The sequence below is a fragment of the Moschus berezovskii genome, chromosome X, assembly GCF_049115385.1.
Source record: "Moschus berezovskii isolate FMDL1 chromosome X, NW_MosBer_1.0, whole genome shotgun sequence".
Lineage (NCBI taxonomy): Eukaryota > Metazoa > Chordata > Mammalia > Artiodactyla > Moschidae > Moschus > Moschus berezovskii.
Genome location: NC_142488.1, coordinates 14,769,138 through 14,787,649, shown reverse-complemented (window position 1 = coordinate 14,787,649; position 18,512 = coordinate 14,769,138). Strand labels below are relative to the sequence as shown.

Below are 18,512 nucleotides of genomic sequence, written 5' to 3'. Positions count from 1 at the left end.
TAGAAGAAATCAAAAAAGAAATAAAAATCTGCATAGAAACGAATGAAAATGAAAACAAAACAACCCAAAATCTGTGGGACACTGTTAAAGGAGTGCTAAGGGGAAGGTTCATAGCAATACAGGCACACCTCAAGAAACAAGAAAAAAGTCAACTAAATAACCTAACTCTACACCTAAAGCAACTAGAAAAGGAAGAAATGAAGAACCCCAGGGAAGGAAAGAAATCTTAAAAATTAGGGCAGAAATAAATACAAAAGAAACAAAAGAGACCATAGCAAAAATCAACAAAACCAAAAGCTGGTTCTTTAAGAGGGTAAATAAAATTGACAAACCACTAGCCAGACTCATCAAGAAACAAAGGGAGAAAAGCCAAATCAATAAAATTAGAAATGAAAATGGAGAGATCACAACCGACAACACAGAAATACAAAGGATCATAAGAGACTGCTGTTAGCAATTATATGCCAATAAAATGGACAACTTGGAAGAAATGGACAAGTTCTTAGAAAAGTACAACTTTCTAAAACTGAACCAGGAAGAAATAGAAAATTTTAACAGACCCATCACAAGCACGGAAATTGAAACTGTAATCAGAAATCTTCCAGCAAACAAAAGTCCAGGTCCAGACGGCTTCATAGCTGAATTCTACCAAAAATTTAGATAAGAGCTAACACCTATCCTACTCAAAGTCTTCCACAAAATTTCGGAGGAAGGTAAACTTCCAAACTCATTCTATGAGGCCATCATCACCCTAATACCAAAACCTGACAAAGATACCACCAAAAAAGAGAACTACAGACCAATATCACTGATGAATAGATGCAAAAGTCCTTAACAAAATTCTAGCAATCAGAATCCAACAGCACATTAAAAAGATCATACATCATGACCAAGTGGGTTTTATCCCAGGGATGCAAGGATTCTTCAATATCCAGAAATCAATCAATGTAATACACCACATTAACAAACTGAAAAATAAAAACCATATGATTATCTCAATAGATGCAGAGAAGCCTTTGACAAAATTCAACATCCATTTATGATAAAAACCCTCCAGAAGGCGGGAATATAAGGAACATACCTCAACATAATAAAAGCTATATACGACAAACCCACAGCAAACATTATCCTCAGTGGTGAAAAATTGAAAGCATTTCCCCTAAAATCAGGAACAAGACAAGGGTGCCCACTCTCACCACTACTATTCAAGATAGTTTTGGAAGTTTTGGCCACAGCAATCACAGCAGAAAAAGACATAAAAGGAATCCAAATTGTAAAAGAAGAAGTAAAATTCTCACTGTTTGCAGATGACATGATCCTCTACACAGAAAACCCTAAAGACTCTACCAGAAAATTACTGGAGTTAATCAATGAATATAGTAAAGTTTCAGGATATAAAATCAACACACAGAAATCCCTTGCATTCCTATACACTAATAATGAGAAAATAGAGAAATTAAGGAAAGTATTCTATTCACCATTGCAATGAAAAGAATAAAATAATTAGGAATATATCTACCTAAAGAAACAAAAGACCTATATATAGAAAACTATAAAACACTGGTGAAAGAAATCAGAGAGGACACTAATAGAAGGAGAAATATACTGTGTTCATGGATTGGAATAATTAATATATTGAAAATGAGTATACTACCCAAAGTAATCTATAGATTCAATGCAATCCCTATCAAGATACCAACGGTATTTTTCACAGAGCTAGAACAAATAATTTCACAATTTGTATGGAAATACAAAAAACCTCGAATAGCCAAAGCAATCTTGAGAAAGAAAAATGGAACTGGGGAAATCAACTTGCCAGACTTCAGGCTCTACTACAAAGCCACAGTCATCAAGACAGTATGGTACTGGCACAAAGACAGAAATATAGATCAATGGAACAAAATAGAAAGCCCAGAGATAAATCCACGCACCTGTGGACACCTTATCTTTGACAAAAGAGGCAAGAATATTCAATGGAGAAAAGATAATCTCTTTAACAAGTGGTGCTGGGAAAACTGGTCAGCCACTTGTAAAAGAATGAAGCTAGAACACTTTCTAACACCATACACAAAAATAAACTCAAAATGGATTAAAGATCTAAATGTAAGGCCAGAAACTATAAAATTCCTAGAGGAGAACGTAGGCAAAACACTCTCCGACATAAATCACAGCAGGATCCTCCATGACCCACCTCCCAGAATATTGGAAATAAAAGCAAAAATAAACAAGTGGGACCTAATTAAAATTAAAAGCTTCTGCACAGCAAAGGAAACTATAAGCAAGGTGAAAAGACAGCCTTCAGAATGGGAGAAAATAATAGCAAATGAAACAACTGACAAAGAATTAACAAAATATACAAGCAGCTCCTGCAGCTCAATTCCAGAAAAATAAACGACCCAATCAAAAAATGGGCCAAATAACTAAATAGACATTTCTCCAAAGAAGACATAAAGATGGCTAACAAACACACAAAAAAAATGCTCAACATCCCTCATAATCAGAGAAATGCAAATCAAAACCACAATGAGATACCATTTCACACCAGTCAGAATGGCTGCTATCCAAAAGTCTACATGCAATAAATGCTGGAGAAGGTGTGGAGAAAAGGGAAACCTCTTACACTGTTGGTGGGAATACAAACTAGTACAGCCACTATGGAGAAGAGTGTGGAGATTCCTTAAAAAACTACTGCCATATGATCCAGCAATCGCACTCCTGGGTATACACACCGAGGAAACCAGAATTGAAAGAAACACATGTACTCCAATGTTCATTGCAGCACTGTTTATAATAGTGAGGACATGGAAGCAACCTAGATGTCCATCTGCAGACAAATGGATAAGAAAGCTTTGGTACATATACACAATGGAGTATTACTCAGTCATTAAAAAGAATACATTTGAATCAGTTCTAATGAGGTGGATGAAACTGGAGCCTATTATACAGAGTGAAGTAAGCCAGAAAGAAAAACACCAATACAGTATACTAACGCATATATATGGAATTTAGAAAGATGGTAATGATAACCCTGTATACGAGACAGCAAAAGAGACACAGAACAGTCTTTTGGACTCTGTGGGAGAGGGTGAGGGTGGGATGATTTGGGAGAATGGCATTGAAACATGTATATTATCATATGTGAAACGAATCACCAGTCCAGGTTCGACGCATGAGGCAGGGTGCTTGGGGCTGTTGCACGGGGATGACCCGGAGGGAGGATAAGGAGAGGAGGGAGGTGGGAGGGGGGTTCAAAAAGGGGAACACTTGTACAGCCGGGGCGGATTCATGTCAATGTATGGCAAAACCAACCAATATAATATTGTAAAGTAATTAGCCTCCAATAAAAAAAAAGAATACATTTGAATCAGTTCTAATGAGGTGGATTCAGAAAACGAAGATCATGGCATCTGGTCCCATCACTTCATGGGAAATAGATGGGGAAACAGTGGAAACAGTGTCAGACTTTATTTTGGGGGGCTCCAAAATCACTGCAGATGCTGATTGCAGCCAGGAAATTAAAAGACGCTTACTCCTTGGAAGGAAAGTGATGACCAACCTAGATAGCATATTAAAAAGCAGAGACATTACTTTGCCAACGAAGGTCCGTCTAGTCAAGGCTATGGTTTTTCCTGATGTATGGATGTGAGAGTTGGACTGTGAAGAAAGCTGATCGCCGAAGAATTGATGCTTTTGAACTGTGGTGTTGGAGAAGACTCTTGAGAGTCCCTTGGACTGCAAGGAGATCCAACCAGTCCATTCTAAAGGAGATCATTCCTGGGTGTTCATTGGAAGGACTGATGCTAAAGCTGAAACTCCAATACTTTGGCCACCTCATGTGACGAGTTGACTCACTGGAAAAGAGTCATGCTGGGAGGAATTGGGGGTGGGAGGAGACGGGGACGACAGAGAATGAGATGGCTGGATGGCATCACCGACTCGATGGACATGAGTTTGAGTGAACTGCGGGAGTTGGTGATGGACAGGGAGGCCTGGCATGCTGTGATTCATGGGGTTGGAAAGAGTTGGACACGACTGAGCGACTGAACTGAACTGAACTGAATGAGGTGGATGAAACTGTAGCCTGTTATGCAGAGTGAATAAGCCAGAAAGAAAAACACCAATACAGTATACTAACGCATATATATGCAATTTAGAAAGATGATAACAATAACCCTGTATATGAGACAGCAAAAGAGACACAGATGTATAGAACAGTCTTTTGGACTCTGTGGGAGAGGGCAAAGGTGGGATGATTTGGGAGAATGGCATTGAAACATGTATATTATCATATGTGAAACGAATTGCCAGTCCAGGTTCTATGCATGATACAGGATGCTTCGGGCTGGTGCACTGTGATGACCCAGAGGGATGGGATGGGCAGGGAGGTGGGAGGGGGGTTCAACATGGGGAACACATGTACAGCCGGGGCGGATTCATGTCAATGTATGGCAAAACCAATACAATAATGTAAAGTAATTAGCCCCCCAATTAAAATTAAAAAAAAAAAAAAACTAAAGACAAAAAAATAAAAATAAAAAAAAAGAAGGCCTCTCTTTTTCAAGAGAGACTAATGGGATTCTCATTTCTAAAATGCAATGTAAATTAATCTTTGGGGTGGACAGAGGTATCCACCCTGAATAATGTGGGCAATTGTTCTGTAAAGCTGGACAAGCAACGTTTCTGTCAAACTTTTCTCTGCTCCCCGCCTGTGGGAGGTTAGCTAGATTCCAGAAGGCTGCCCTGAGGGTTTGCACAAGGACTGAGAAGGAGCAGGGGTTGGGGCCGAGAAGGGGACTCATTGTGTTCCTGAGTTCCTGAGTCCCTGAGTGCTCAGTGGCGTGGCAGCCAAAGCAGAGCCGTCCATGCCCACCAACAGGATCACTTCTGTCCCCTGCAGAGTGTCCCAGGGCCAGAGGCTCTCTCAACAGAAGCATTATAAATGGCAAGTTGTCTTAAGGGGCGACTTTCAAAGAGAACCTCAGTTACACTGAGGTGAGTTACATTTCCCAATTCAAAATGCCCTGTTATTGTCTCCACTCTGAGATTGAAACATAAACTATATCTCAAGTGATTTAGAGGGGAAAAGATTACCTTGTGCTTAATTGATGGCAAAATATTCACCAGTTTCTGTAGCTCTTTATGTTTGCCTAACTAAAGAACAATGAATGAGAAAATATTAAAAACAACTGACATCTCATTCTAGAATTGTTACAGAATGTAAATTAAAATCAGATTGGTAATTACCTAAAAGCAATCCACAGTACTGGAACTGCAATTAAACTGATAATTTATTTATCTTTTTTACATTTTATATGGTGGTTTTTTTTTTTAAACTTTTTATTTTGTATTGGAGTATAGCCAATTAACAATGTTGTGATAGTTTCAGGTGTACATCAAAGGGACTCAGCCATACAATTTAGAATGTTATAAACATCACTGAATGCAAGTAGACAAAACAAATGAGCAGGCTGTTTGTTGATAGGCTGGAACCCATAGTCTGGGAAAAGGAAAAGGTATCCTTTTACTCCATCAGCTTCCCTCTCTGGGTCTCACTGGTGCTTGGCACACAGGGGCTCAGGAGGCAGAAGCTCTCAGGGCAAACCAGAGCATAGGAAGGCGCAACTTTCAGTTCAGGTCCCTGAGTCCTGAGAAGCCTTAGTGCAATAACCATGTTTTCCAGTTTCTATATTTTGTGCTTTGATAGCTGAGGCCTTGATAATGCTAGAGGAATCGCCTCTGCCGGAGTTAGTCAGTTGCTAGAGAGAACAACAGGGAGCACACCTTTCATATGCAAACCAGCCAGTCAGACCCGAACTACTTTCTTTTTGGGGTTCTTACACTGTAAGTCACTATTCCTTTACCCTAATAACCCTAGGGCCACATACCAGACAACGGGGGAAAGCCTCAATGCCCAGAGCCTGCTGAAATTATCCAAAGTGGCCAATCCTAAGCCTGCTTATGTTGTCTTACCCATTCCTTCCCATGGAAACCACAACAGACGTTCTGTCCATGTATTCCCCTGCTCTCTCTGCCTCCTGACCACCCCTGGAGATTCCCCATGTGTCCCCACATGGTATGCCATGTCTCTTCTTTTTAGGTATTTGTGAGTATAATAAAATTCTTCCTCTATGATAGCCATTTCCATATCTGTGTGTTTTACCATACCTGATTAAAATAAAACCTGGGTACCCTTTAAACACTTAGCATCCACAGTGGACTAAGGCAGGGAGCTTGCAGGAGGCCTGCACCTGTGGAACCTGTAGGAGCTCAGAGATCCTGTGTAGAGTATGGTCCACAGAGCTCCAATCCAGTTCTCCAGTTGCTGAGTGACCTGGCAGGAAAGCACTTAACTTCACTGAGCTTTACTTTCTTCATCTAAAACATGGAGATGAGGGTCTGCCAGAGAGCCTTCTATGGGAGATAAACGAAGCACTCAGCAACTGTCGTAAATGTTAGTTCCCTTCCTGATCATTTCTCATAGCTGTTTGCCTTTATCTTTTTACTCCATTTAAAATATATTAACAAATTTCACACTTTAACTGGTATTTATTATTATCTGCTTTTATCCTTTTATAACAGTGCCTAAAAATAAAAATATAATGCAAACCACAGAGGTAATTTTAAAGTTTCTAGAAGTCGTACTAAAAAAGTTAAAAAAGAAACAAAACACAGGTGAACTTAATTTTAATACAGACAACACATGTGAATTTGTATGCTAAATTTTCATCAGGAATACTTGATTTGTATATTTTACACTTGAGTTGTATATTTTACACTTGAAAATGTATATAATATACCCAAGCTGTTCCAAACATATTAAAGTTTTCCAATAACTGAATTCTCAGTTCCTAAATTTAAATGACAATTGATTAAAATAAAATTTAAAATTCATTTCCTCACTTACAGTAGCCACATTTTAAGTGCTCAACAGACATACGTGACCTGTGGCTACCATATTGGACAGCCTAGTTTTATACCATTTGAAATATATTCTTAACAATCTTTTAACCATTGTTTATCATACTAATATATTGATCCCCATGTTCTTAAAGTAAATAACAATATTCTAATGTTCTATTTTTTCATTCTAGAATGCAACACATCATTTAAACTTGGTAAGATTTTTTTACCTTTAAAAATATTCCTACCATAGCCAAACCATCTTCTTCGAGTTGCTGCACCCTCAGACCTTTCAAATTGGATTGCATTCTGATGTACCAAGTGCAGCTGAAACACCATTAAACGGATTAGTGCCTGATCATATAGGATCACTCCAAAATAAGTTGGTAGCCTTATTCAGCCTACACTATTTAAACATGTTTCCTCACCTAAAATAAAGCCACTGGTAAAAATATGACAATCTGATGCAAAATGAGATAGAAACAAAGAATAGGAAGAAACTTATGCAATTAATGGAGCAGCAATTAATATTACTTTGAATAAAGGATTTATCTGGGGAGAAACATTTTAAAAATAATACAGTAAAATGAGTAACATTTCAGTGAGGGATCAGTGTTTATTCATTCTCATCTTGATCTGCAGGAAATACTAAAATCCCAAAATCCATTTGCATCAAAAGGAGAGAAGATGCTTATTTTGAGAGAAACAGATTCTTCCTATGGGAATTACATAGGAGTTGAAGACACATTCCTTTTTTGAGGCATAACCAGTTGAAATGTGTTTTTATTTTTAATGTAACATTTAAAATAAATTAGCATAAAAGTTGTAAGAAGAAATTTGATTTTCTTACATGCTCCCTATTTTTCCCTACAAATTATTCGTTGTCCATCATTCATGAACTTTCTGGCATTGCCATCCCAGAGCCTCCCAAGTGAGACACCACAGGATCATGGTTAACTTTGCCTTCTTCTCATTTGAAGAAGACTCCAGGTTCTTTTATTTTTATTTTTTGCTTTTATTTTTAAAATGCTTGTTAAAACTTGCTTTCTCTCTTTTGATTGCCACAGGCTCCCATCATCTCCCATGTAGATTAATCTTGTACTGTTGCCTGGGTTAACCTCAAAAAATAAAGCAACTGACCAATTATTTAGATGATATCATGCTATACCATTCTCTTGTTTAAAAATAACCAGTGTCTCAGAAGACTGCCTTCCATGTACCCTCTTAATCTTCAGTGGTCACCATTCTTCCGGCTTCTCCCCACAGCATATGCTCTCATGTTGGCCACATTGGGTTTTGGACACTTCCTTAACATCTGTTTCTGCACATGATTTTCCTTCAGTCTGGAATGCCCTTCTAATCCTCTTGGCAAATGCCTATTCATCCTTCAATACCCAACACAAATGTCCCATCCTTAGTGAAATCACTATACACTCCTCTGAACAGTCTATATCACACCCTCCTCTGTGGTCCCACAGTATTTTTAGAAACTCTTTTTCAAATCATATTTGCTGTATAATTCTAATTTACTGTGTGTTTCTCTCACTAGTCTTTGAATTCTGGGAGGCCAAGAATCGAGTTGTTATTCCTAGCACTTAGTGCCATGTCTGGCACATGATTGGCATTTAGTAAATGTTGAATCAAAAAATAAATCAATGAATGACAAAATACATGCATGTTGCTGGGTGACCAAATCATTTTCTTGCCTGACTAGCCTTTTGCTCTGTACAGTTGACCTTTGAATAACACAGAGGTTAGGGGTGCCAACCACCTCAAAGTTGAAAATCAGCATATTTAATTTTACAGTTGGTTTTCCTCATCCTTGGTTCCACATCCATAGATTCAACCAACAACGGATGGTATAGTACTGTAGTTTGTATTTACTTTTTTAAAAAACCCATGCATAAATCTGACTAAGTAGTATTGCTATTTAATATAAACATTATTTGTCAAGTCAGTTAGCAGAGGATTACCACATATTCAACACAACACAGGAAATAAATTTCTAGCAAAGTTTAAACTTCATGCCCTATCTTCCACATCAGTAATACAATCTATACACAGATATATGTATTAACAGAAAGTACTACTTATTCTAGTAGATGGAAATATGCGTAAAAATGAGAAGAGAAACTTATCGTACACTCAAAAAAGTCCAAGGAGGATCCAGCAATCCTACTTCTGGGTATATACTCAAAATAATTGAAAACAGCATCTTGAAAAGATATTTGTACACCCATGTTCATAGCAGCATTATTTACAATAGCCAAAAGGCAGCTGCCACAAATAGATGAAGAGATAAACAAAATGTGGTATATACAGCTGACCCTTAAACATCATGGGTTTGAATTGCACAGGTCCACTTATACATGGATTTTTTTCCCCTTAAGTAAATATTCCAGTACTACATAATCTGCAGCTGTGTGACTCCGCAGATACAGAGGAACTGCAGATATGGAGGGCTGGCTTTAAGGTACACTTGGATTCTCAATTTTGTAGATGGTTGGGGCTCCTGACCTCTGTGTTGTCTAAGGATTAACTGTACATACAATGGAATATTATTTCTCTTTAAAAGGAATGAAATTCTGACACATGTTACAATATGAATGAACCTTGAAACATTTTGCTCAATGAAATCATCCACTCATAAAAAGACAAATACTGTATGATTCCATTTAAATGAGGCACCCAATAGTCAAAATTCATAGAAACAGAAGTAAAATGTTCATTGCCAGGGGCTGGAGGGAGGGGAAAAATAAGTAGTTATTATTTAATAGGTACAGAGATATAAGGATGGATGGTGGTGATGGTCGTACAACAGTGTGAATGTAGTTAATACTACTGAACTGTACACTTAAAAAAAAGCTAACATGGTAAATTTCATGTTATGTGTATTTCACATTGAAAGAAAGAAGTAAGTCCAATGAGTCCCAAACCACTGTAACCAAGAGACTTCCCGGGGCTGTGCGATGTGGCCTGTGCTGACATGAAGCTGTCCCTTTAACTCCAGATGAGACCACAGGTCTGGCTCTCACCTGATTTATCTGCAGAATCTTCAAATTCCACGAGGAACGAGTACCCGTTGTTCCAGACATGAAGGCAGGTGGTCGGGTCATAAGAGATGGTGAGCGGCTGTAAGCCAGGATCGTAGACACTGTCCCTCCACCGGATGTTGATGGGCGACTGGCGCTCCCCCGCCGGGGCCAGGTCCACTTTCTCCCAGAGGGGGTGCACTAGGAGAAAGCACATCAGGGCTGTCATCGAGAGGCCCACTAGCTGGAATCCTCACTGCGGGGATCATATGGGCCTGCATAGGTGTGTCCTCTGAGTTCACCTCTTATGGGAGCCAGCTGTGAGGATTAGGCAGACATCCTGCAAAGCCTGGCCAGACGTTAGCATTGCTAAGGTCCCTGGAGTTCTGTCTGTCACATGCGTAGCTATGACACTGTAAGTTCAGGGGTACATGCACACTCTGTCTCACACGGCATCACCGGTGCTGATTTTTCTACCAGAGTCAAGAGCCAGGTCTTTGTGGCAAGTCCCTGATAAATCTCAGCAAATTTCTTATAACAAAGAGAGCTATGCACACGTGATGGACAGACTTCACGTGTATAATTCGGGTTGTCCAGGTGTCTGTCCTTTAGAAGCAGCATGGATGGGCAGAACCAAGACCAACAGGAAAACCAGACAAAATATGAATCGAGATAAATCATGAGCAGTGCCCCTCTGTCCCTCATCCCACTGCTGAGAACGAGCCTGAGGATTTGAGAAAGTGACAAGGCAGCTGCTGCCCAGTCAAACCCCTCTGTGCATGGCAAGGTCACTGGTACTCCACTTGTCAGAAGAAAAACAAGCTTGCCTCTGGTTTCCTCTTACACGGGAGATGGCTCTCTTCCTGAGATAGCTGCCCCAAGCGGATCCTACAAGTGGCCCGCAGTATAGACACAGAGCGGGCCAAGGCAGTTTCTAGACCAGTGGTTCTCACGGGAGGGGGCCATTGGCAATGTCTGGAGACACTTTGGCTTGTCCAGCTGGAGGAGGGTGCTACTGACATCTAGTGGGTAGAGGCCAGAGATGCAGCTAAACATCCTACACGGTAGCAGGACTGGCTTTCACAAGAATTCAGTTCAGTTCAGTCACTCAGTATTCAGTTCAGTTCAGTCACTCAGTCGTGTCCGACTCTTTGCGACCCCATGAGTCACAGCACGCCAGGCCTCCCTGTCCGTCACCAACTCCCGGAGTTCACCCAAACTCATGTCCATCGAGTTGGTGATGCCATCCAGCCATCTCATTCTCTGTCGTCCCCTTCTCCTGCCCCCAATCCCTCTCAGCATCAGTCTTTTCCAGTAAGTCAACTCGTCGCATGAGGTGGCCAAAGTATTGGAGTTTCAGCTTCAGCGTCAGTCCTTCCAATGAACACCCAGGACTAATCTCCTTTAGAATGGACTGGCTGGATCTCCTTGCAGTCCAAGGGCCTCTCAAGAGTCTTCTCCAACACCACAGTTCAAAAGCATCAATTCTTCGGCACTCAGCTTTCTTCACAGTCCAACTCTCACATCCATACATGACCACTGGAAAAACCATAGCCTTGACTAGACGGACCGTGGTTGGCAAAGTAATGTCTCTGTTTTTAATATGCTATCTAGGTTGGTCATAATTTTCCTTCCAAGGAGTAAGCGTCTTTCAATTTCATGGCTGCAGTCAGCATCCGCAGTGAATTTGGAGCCCCCAAAAAATAAAGTCTGACACTGTTTCCACTGTTTCCCCATCTATTTCCCATGAGTTGATGGGACCGGATGCCATGATCTTAGTTTTCTGAATGTTGAGCTTCAAGCCAACTTTTTCACTCTCCTCTTTCACTTTCATCAAGAGGCTTTTTAGTTCCTCTTCACTTTCTGCCGTAAGGGTGGTGTCATGTGCCTATCTGAGGTTATTGATATTTCTCCCGGCAATCTTGATTCCAGCTTGTGCTTCTTCCAGCCAAGCATTCCTCATGATGTACTCTGCATAGAAGGTAAATAATCACTGTTTAAAAAAAAACAAAAGGTGACTTCCCAAATAGGAGGGCCGGGTTCCATCCCAGGGTCGTGAAAATTGTCCACTTCATTTGCTCAGTTGTGTCCAACCGGCTTTCTTATCCATCACTAACTCCTGGGGCATGCTCAAACTCATGTCCACCGAGTCAGTGATGCTATCTAAGCGTTTTACCCAATGTCGTCCCTTTCTCCCCCTGTCTTGGGTCTTTCCCGGAACCAGAAAACTCTCCTGGAAAACCCATTCACGATTATGAGACCCTCACTGACCAAAGACCGATCAATCTTACTGACCAATCAACCTGACCTGCCCCCCTGAGAAATCTGTATGGAGGTCAAGAAGCAATGGTTAGAACGGAACATGGAACAACAGACTGGTTCCGAATCGGGACAGGAGAACATCAAGGCTGCATATTGTCACCCTGCTATTTTAACTTATATGCAGAGTGCATCATGAGGAATGCTGGGCTGGTTGAAGCACAGGCGGCAATCAAGATTACCAGGAGAAACATCAATAACCTCAGATATGCAGATGACACCACCCTTATGGCAGAAAGAGAAGAACTGAAGAGCCTCTTGATGAAAGTGAAAGAGGAGAGCCAAAAATTTGGCTTAAAACTCAACACTTGGCTACCTACTTTGGCCACCTGATGAGAAAAACTGACTCAGTGGAAAAGACCCTGATGCTGGGAAAGAGTGAAGGCTTGAGGAGAAGGGGACAGCAGAGAAGGAGATAGCTGGATGGCATCACCGACTCGAAGGCCATGAGTTTGAGTGAACTCCGGGAGTTGGTGATGGATAAGGGAGACTTGGTGTGCTGTGATTCATGGGGTCTCAAAGAGTCGGACACGACTCAGCGACCAAAGTGAACCATAGAAAGCTTCAGGAGTCTCAAAGAACCAGCTGAAATCAGTTATTTTCCAAGTTCTATTTTTCTGCACAACATTATTGGTCTTGTTTAGTCTCACAAGACCTCCAAAAATTAGCAGGTAAAAATTTTTTGCTTGGTTCTGGTTGACTTAGTCTGCACGGTAATGCCGGAGACTAAGATCAAGCAGAAGCAAGCTGAGGAGCATGGATACCGTGCGTGGGCACAGACCATTGAGACAAAGCGCACTCCTAATGCACTGAGGATGAGACAAAAAAAACACAGTAAGCACGGTGAAAAGGTTGTGGCAGATCTTTTCACGTTAGTGGACGAAGGCTCATTCTTCGAAATGCTATGTTTAAAGGAAATCTACGATAAATTCCAATAATAAGTTGAACACACTGCGCGCAGTGCATGCTGGTTATGCAAATGAACGCTGAGTCCCCGCCCCCGAGATTCTCGCCTCTCCCCGCAACGGCTCCCACGAAGCCCGCTTCCAGTCCATTGTCCCCAGGACCCTGGCTCCATGTTTTCTCCTCCTCGACACTCTGGGTCGGATTTCTTTTGAATAAGGCTTTTCTTGACGGCTTAAGATAATAATATATGGGCGATGCATTTGACACACAGAAAGCCTCACGGGATCCGGTGCAGGGAGAGGCGAGAATCTCGGGGGCGGGGACTCAGCGTTCATTTGCATAACCAGCATGCACTGCGCGCAGTGTGTTCAACGTATTATTGGAATTTATCGTAGATTTCCTTTAAACATAGCATTTTGAAGAATGAGCCTTCGTCCACTAACGTGAAATCATCTGCCACAACGTTTTCACCGTGTCTTACTGTTTTTTTTTTGTCTCATCCTCAGTGTATTAGGAGTGCGCTTCCTCTCAATAGTCCGCACCCACGCACGGCCTGGTATCCATGCTCCTCATCTTGGTTTTGCTTGATCTTAGTCTTCGGCATTACCGTGCAAACTAAGTCAACCAGAACCAAACAAAAAAACTTGACCCGCTAATTTTTGGAGGTCTCGTGAGACTAAACAAGACCAATAATGTTGTGTAGGCAAATAGAACTTGGAAAATAACTGAATTCGGCTGGTTCTTTTAGACTCCTGAAGCTTTCTATGGTTCAGTTCAGTTGCTCAGTCTTGTCTGATTCTTTGTGACCCCATGAATCACAGCACGCCAGCCCCCCTTGTCCATCACCAACTCCTGGAGTTCACTCAAACTCATGTCCATCGAGTTGGTGATGCCATCCAGCCATCTCCTTCTCTGTCGGATCCCCTTCTCCTCCCACCCCCAATCCCTCCCAGCATCAGACTCTTTTCCTTTGAGTCAACTCTTTGTATGAGGTGGCCAAAGTATTGGAGTTTCAGCTTCAGCATCAGTCCTTCCAATGAACACCCTGGACTGATCTCCTTTAGAATGGACTGGTTGGATCTCCTTGCAGTCCAAGGGACTCTAGAGTCTTCTCCAGCACCACAGTTCAAAATTATGTGGCCCCAAATATCAGTAATGCCAAAGTTGAGAAATCTTGGTCTAGAGCCAAAAGCAATAGGCAAACTCAAGGTATTCCCTTTTTTCTGCTCAGCTTTTCACATACTACAGATCATCTCTTCTCTAGAGAGGTTTGAACCCAATGTTTTGGGTTCTTTCCCTCGGTATAAAATAACTTCTGAAGAACAAGAACTTACTTGAGAGAAGGAGAACTTTCTGCTTCAGAAATCTAGAGTGAAAAATGGGGAAACTGGCACCATGTAATCATATTATTATTGGAGTGGAATGCAGATTCCTTGCAGGCAGGAGCCATGTCTTTCTCCCCCTTTATTGTGCCCTGTAGCTCCTAATTTGTTATTTAATCTGAACATGGATTATCCAAATGCTATTGTTGGGTTAAAAAGCTGTATTTGGTTAGTTTTTAGTTTGGTATTTTAAAGCTTCCAGAAACCCCCAGAACAGTCCTGATTCAGTCTTAAAGCTGACCGCCAGCAGAGACCTGAGATGCCCAGAGGGAGGCTGAGGCTTTGAGCATTCACACCCTTCAAAACCAGTTGGTGAGGGTCTGTTTCCCATGGAGACTAGGGAAGACAGGAATGATGAGCAGATGCCTAAGACGAGGCCCTGTTTCACCTTTAATCGGCCCCCACTTTGTTCAGGAAATGCCTAGAATCTGCTCCCTCACCCACACAAACAGCAGCCTGAGGAAACCAGGCCTGTTCCTTCAGTGGCTCTTTTATGGTCATAACACTCCTATCAGTTCACAGGTTTAGCTTCCAGGCTTTCCCCACTCACCTCCTCCTTTAGGAAACCAGGCTATCCCCCCACAACTATCAGGGAGCCCTTGGTCACTGTCCTCTTAGTGAAGCCAGCTTTTGCCCAGGATTTGTTTTGCTAAAGATAAATTCACATTTTTGTTCTCTTCTCTCTTCCTCCATTCTAACAAAGTACAAGTTAAAACGATTTCTTGGTAGTTGCTCAGACTTTCCCTCCAAGTAGGAAGGTGATTATATGCTCTAATGGAGCCTGTGTTTCCAGCTTCTTTTGTGGGGAAAATGAAATAAACAGAGCTAGTGATTCTGTCAACCAAGGTTTAAGGGGTGACACCATACTGTCATTAGGAAGTGTTCACTAATGTAATGTGCTAAGAGCAACACAATCCCTCCAGATTCCATAGTGAAGATGTGCTTGCCTTTAGTCCTCATGTAACTCACTGGTCTTGGCTTTGGTTTACTTTGTCCTTGTGTCACCTTCAGCTCCTGCCTCTGAGATGTCTGTCTTTCAGCATCATCCCTGCCTTAGCCCCTTAATTCCTATTCCTCCTCAGAAATCAATTTCCCCTCATTCAGTTCAGCTTTGGCTCCTATTTTTGGCTTCTCACCTCTTCAGCAAGTGTCACTTCCGTACCTCTCTGATTATCCTCTTAAACAATCCCCTCTTATTAATCACTGCATTCTGATCTTTTCCTTCAAAACTGTTTATTACACAGGTATAATGACAATTATATGCATGTATGCATACTTATTGGAGAAGGAAATAGCAACCCACTCCAGTGTTCTTGCCTGGAGAATCCCAGGGACAGGGGAGCCTGGTGGGCTGCCATCTATGGGGTCACACAGAGTCGGACACGACTGAAGTGACTTAGCAGCAGCAGCAGCATGCATACTTATCTGCTGCCCCTCTAGTTCCTCCCTGCTGCTGCTAAGTTGCTTCAGTCGTGTCTGACTCTGTGCAACCCCATAGACGGCAGCCCACCAGGCTCCCCCGTCCCTGGGATTCTCCAGGCAAAAACACTGGAGTGGGTTGCCATTTCCTTCTCCAATGCATGAAAGTGAAAAGTGAAAGTGAAGTCGCTCAGTCATGCCCGACTCTTAGCGACCCCATGGACTGCAGCCTACCAGGCTCCTCCGTCCATGGGATTTTCCAGGCAAGAGTACTGGAGTGGGTTACCATTGCCTTCTCCGAGTTCCCCTCTAGCTGGCTTTTAATCACTGCTTGTGGACTGAATGTACAAAATAAACACCATTCTGGGAAGGGTTTGACAGGACAACAGGCAGGAAGACTAGGGGCCCCCAAACGGAGGAAATAGGCTGCAAGTGTCAGACATTTTTTTCCTCTCTCTTAAGCAGCAGGAGGAAACAAACTATAAGAGATTTTTTTCCCTTCTCTATACGAAATTAAAAGGTGGTTTCCTTTAAAATTCTTTGTTGCCATGACAATACCTGGTTCCATCAGAACTTAACTTTTCTCAAACCTTGAGCTAACCAATGCGTTTTTCTTATGGAAATGTTTTTCTTAAGCTATGTTAATGAACAATGTATTTACCTTAGACTCCATTTTTATTCAGGTCTATTCTGTTTAAGACTCAGAACAGACTTGACAAACCAGTTTGTTTTACTCATGCAAATGTTCTCTTAAGCTGCATTAATGAGACTATGTATTTACTTGGAGACTTGCCTTTCTTCAAGATTCATGTCAGTCATTTTAGGGCCCAGGATGACTCATCTTGTGCTAATGTTATCTCAAAATGGATGTTGTGGGTGAGGGGTCTGATGCTACTCTCTGAGTTTTGAGACATTTCCTTTCTCTATTAGCAGCCTGCTAATAAGTATATAACTTCCTGCTAAAGACTAGCAGCGCGGCACTCTTTCTGCATCCTTCTGATGTCTCCATCAGAAGCTTTCTCTATCTCTCTTATGCGTTAATAAAACTTTATTACACAAAAGCTCCGAGTGGTCAAGTCACTGACCCCGGATTAAATTCTCCTCTGGAGGCCAAGAATCCTGGCGTCTTTCAAGGCTCAGCAACAACCTTTCAGGTTCATTCCTGTTTTACCTTTATTTCCTTTTACTCTACTGAGCACATTGTTTTTTCCTTAAGGATCTTTGAGGCTTATCTCTTCTTTGCCCAGCCCATGACCACCAGCCTAGTTTAGACCCCTACACCATATACTTTTCTTTCCTCGAGGAAAAGTCCTTTTGCTCACTTTTCCTGCTCTCTTACTACCCTCTACTATGTTTTGCCATGCATCAATTTTCCTAAATTGCCACCTTCATCATGTTGCTCCCATGTTAAAGGCTATGTGAAGTTCAAACTTCTGTGTCCAGGCACCAAGGTTTTCATATTAGGAACCCACCATGCCCATGTAATTTTATTTCTCATCCTTCCCAAACTCTGGTCTTGCCACGCTATTCCAGAACCTGGCCAGGTTACTCCCATTGGTCAGTCAGTGAGATGTGCTGCAAATGTAGGGTATAGGATACCCCACTGGGCTTTGAAGACTTACTCATGTAAACCACCTCACTAATAATTTTTATAGTGATTACATGTTACAGTCATGATATTCTGGATATACCGACTATATTATGCACATGAGTGCATGCTCAGTTGTGTCTCTTTGCGACACCATGGACTGAAGCCCACCATACACCTCTGTCCATGGAATTTTCCCGGTAAGAATACTGGAGTGGGTTGCCATTTCCTACTCCAGAGGGTTCTTTCCTGGGACCAAACCTGTATCTCTTGTGGCTCCTACATTGGCAGGCAGATTCTTTACCACTGTGCCACCTCAGAATTTGACCTGTTTCTTTACCCCTCACTTAGTGTGACTATTAAATCAGAAGAGTACATGTAGCTTGCATTATATATCTTTTGGACATTACTGCTCTATACCGTCATTAACCTCTTCTCCTGTACCTGTGATTTTGTGTTGACCATCCTCAACAAAGTCACATGAAAGGTCCCTGCGTATACCCTCACTGTGTTAGGGGAAGCACATTGATTGAAACTGCCCACCCTGGCCAGGCACCATAGTAACCATTTGCATGAGTTGTTTTATGACAGGAGATCCTGATAAGGAATACAGAACTAATAAGCCACCACCAACCAACCAGTACCTTGCCCTGTACTGTCCTTTTTCGTGAGATATGCTGTTTCCTTATCAAAATGAATGCCATCTTAGGGGGCCTTGGGCTACTGCAGTTGTTGCAGGAAAGGGGACCCCTTCCAGGGCCCAAAACTGGGCTCTTGTCTAACACTTGGAAAAGAATTGTCCAAGGAGACACACGCTGAGAAAGCAAGAGATTTTATTGAGAAGGGCACCCAGGTGGAGAGCAGTAGGGTAAGGGAACCCAGAACAGCTCTGCCGCGTGGCTCACAGTCTTGGGTTTTATGGTGGTGGGATTAGCTTCCGGGTGGTCTTTGGCCAATCGTTTTAAT

At 41.8% G+C, this 18,512-nt stretch overlaps 1 protein-coding gene across 8 annotated transcripts in view; it reads right to left on the bottom strand.

Moving 5' to 3' along the window:
- The window catches only part of LOC129564375 (carbonic anhydrase 5B, mitochondrial-like), a 48,666-nt gene that overhangs the window by 21,944 nt on the left and 8,210 nt on the right, over window positions 1–18,512 (bottom strand). For 5 of the 8 annotated variants that reach the window (XR_016036972.1, XM_055438316.2, XM_055438314.2 and 2 more), the window contains exon 3: window positions 9,936–10,133. Coding sequence is in view for 5 of the 8 variants with exons in the window: in XM_055438316.2 (XP_055294291.2) it covers window positions 9,936–10,133 (198 nt within the window). In the remaining 3 variants the exon portion in view is untranslated. Of the gene's footprint in view, window positions 1–6,667; window positions 10,134–18,512 lie in introns of those variants that run through there. The other 3 variants (XM_088834217.1, XM_088834218.1, XM_088834219.1) reach the window with 2 other exon arrangements.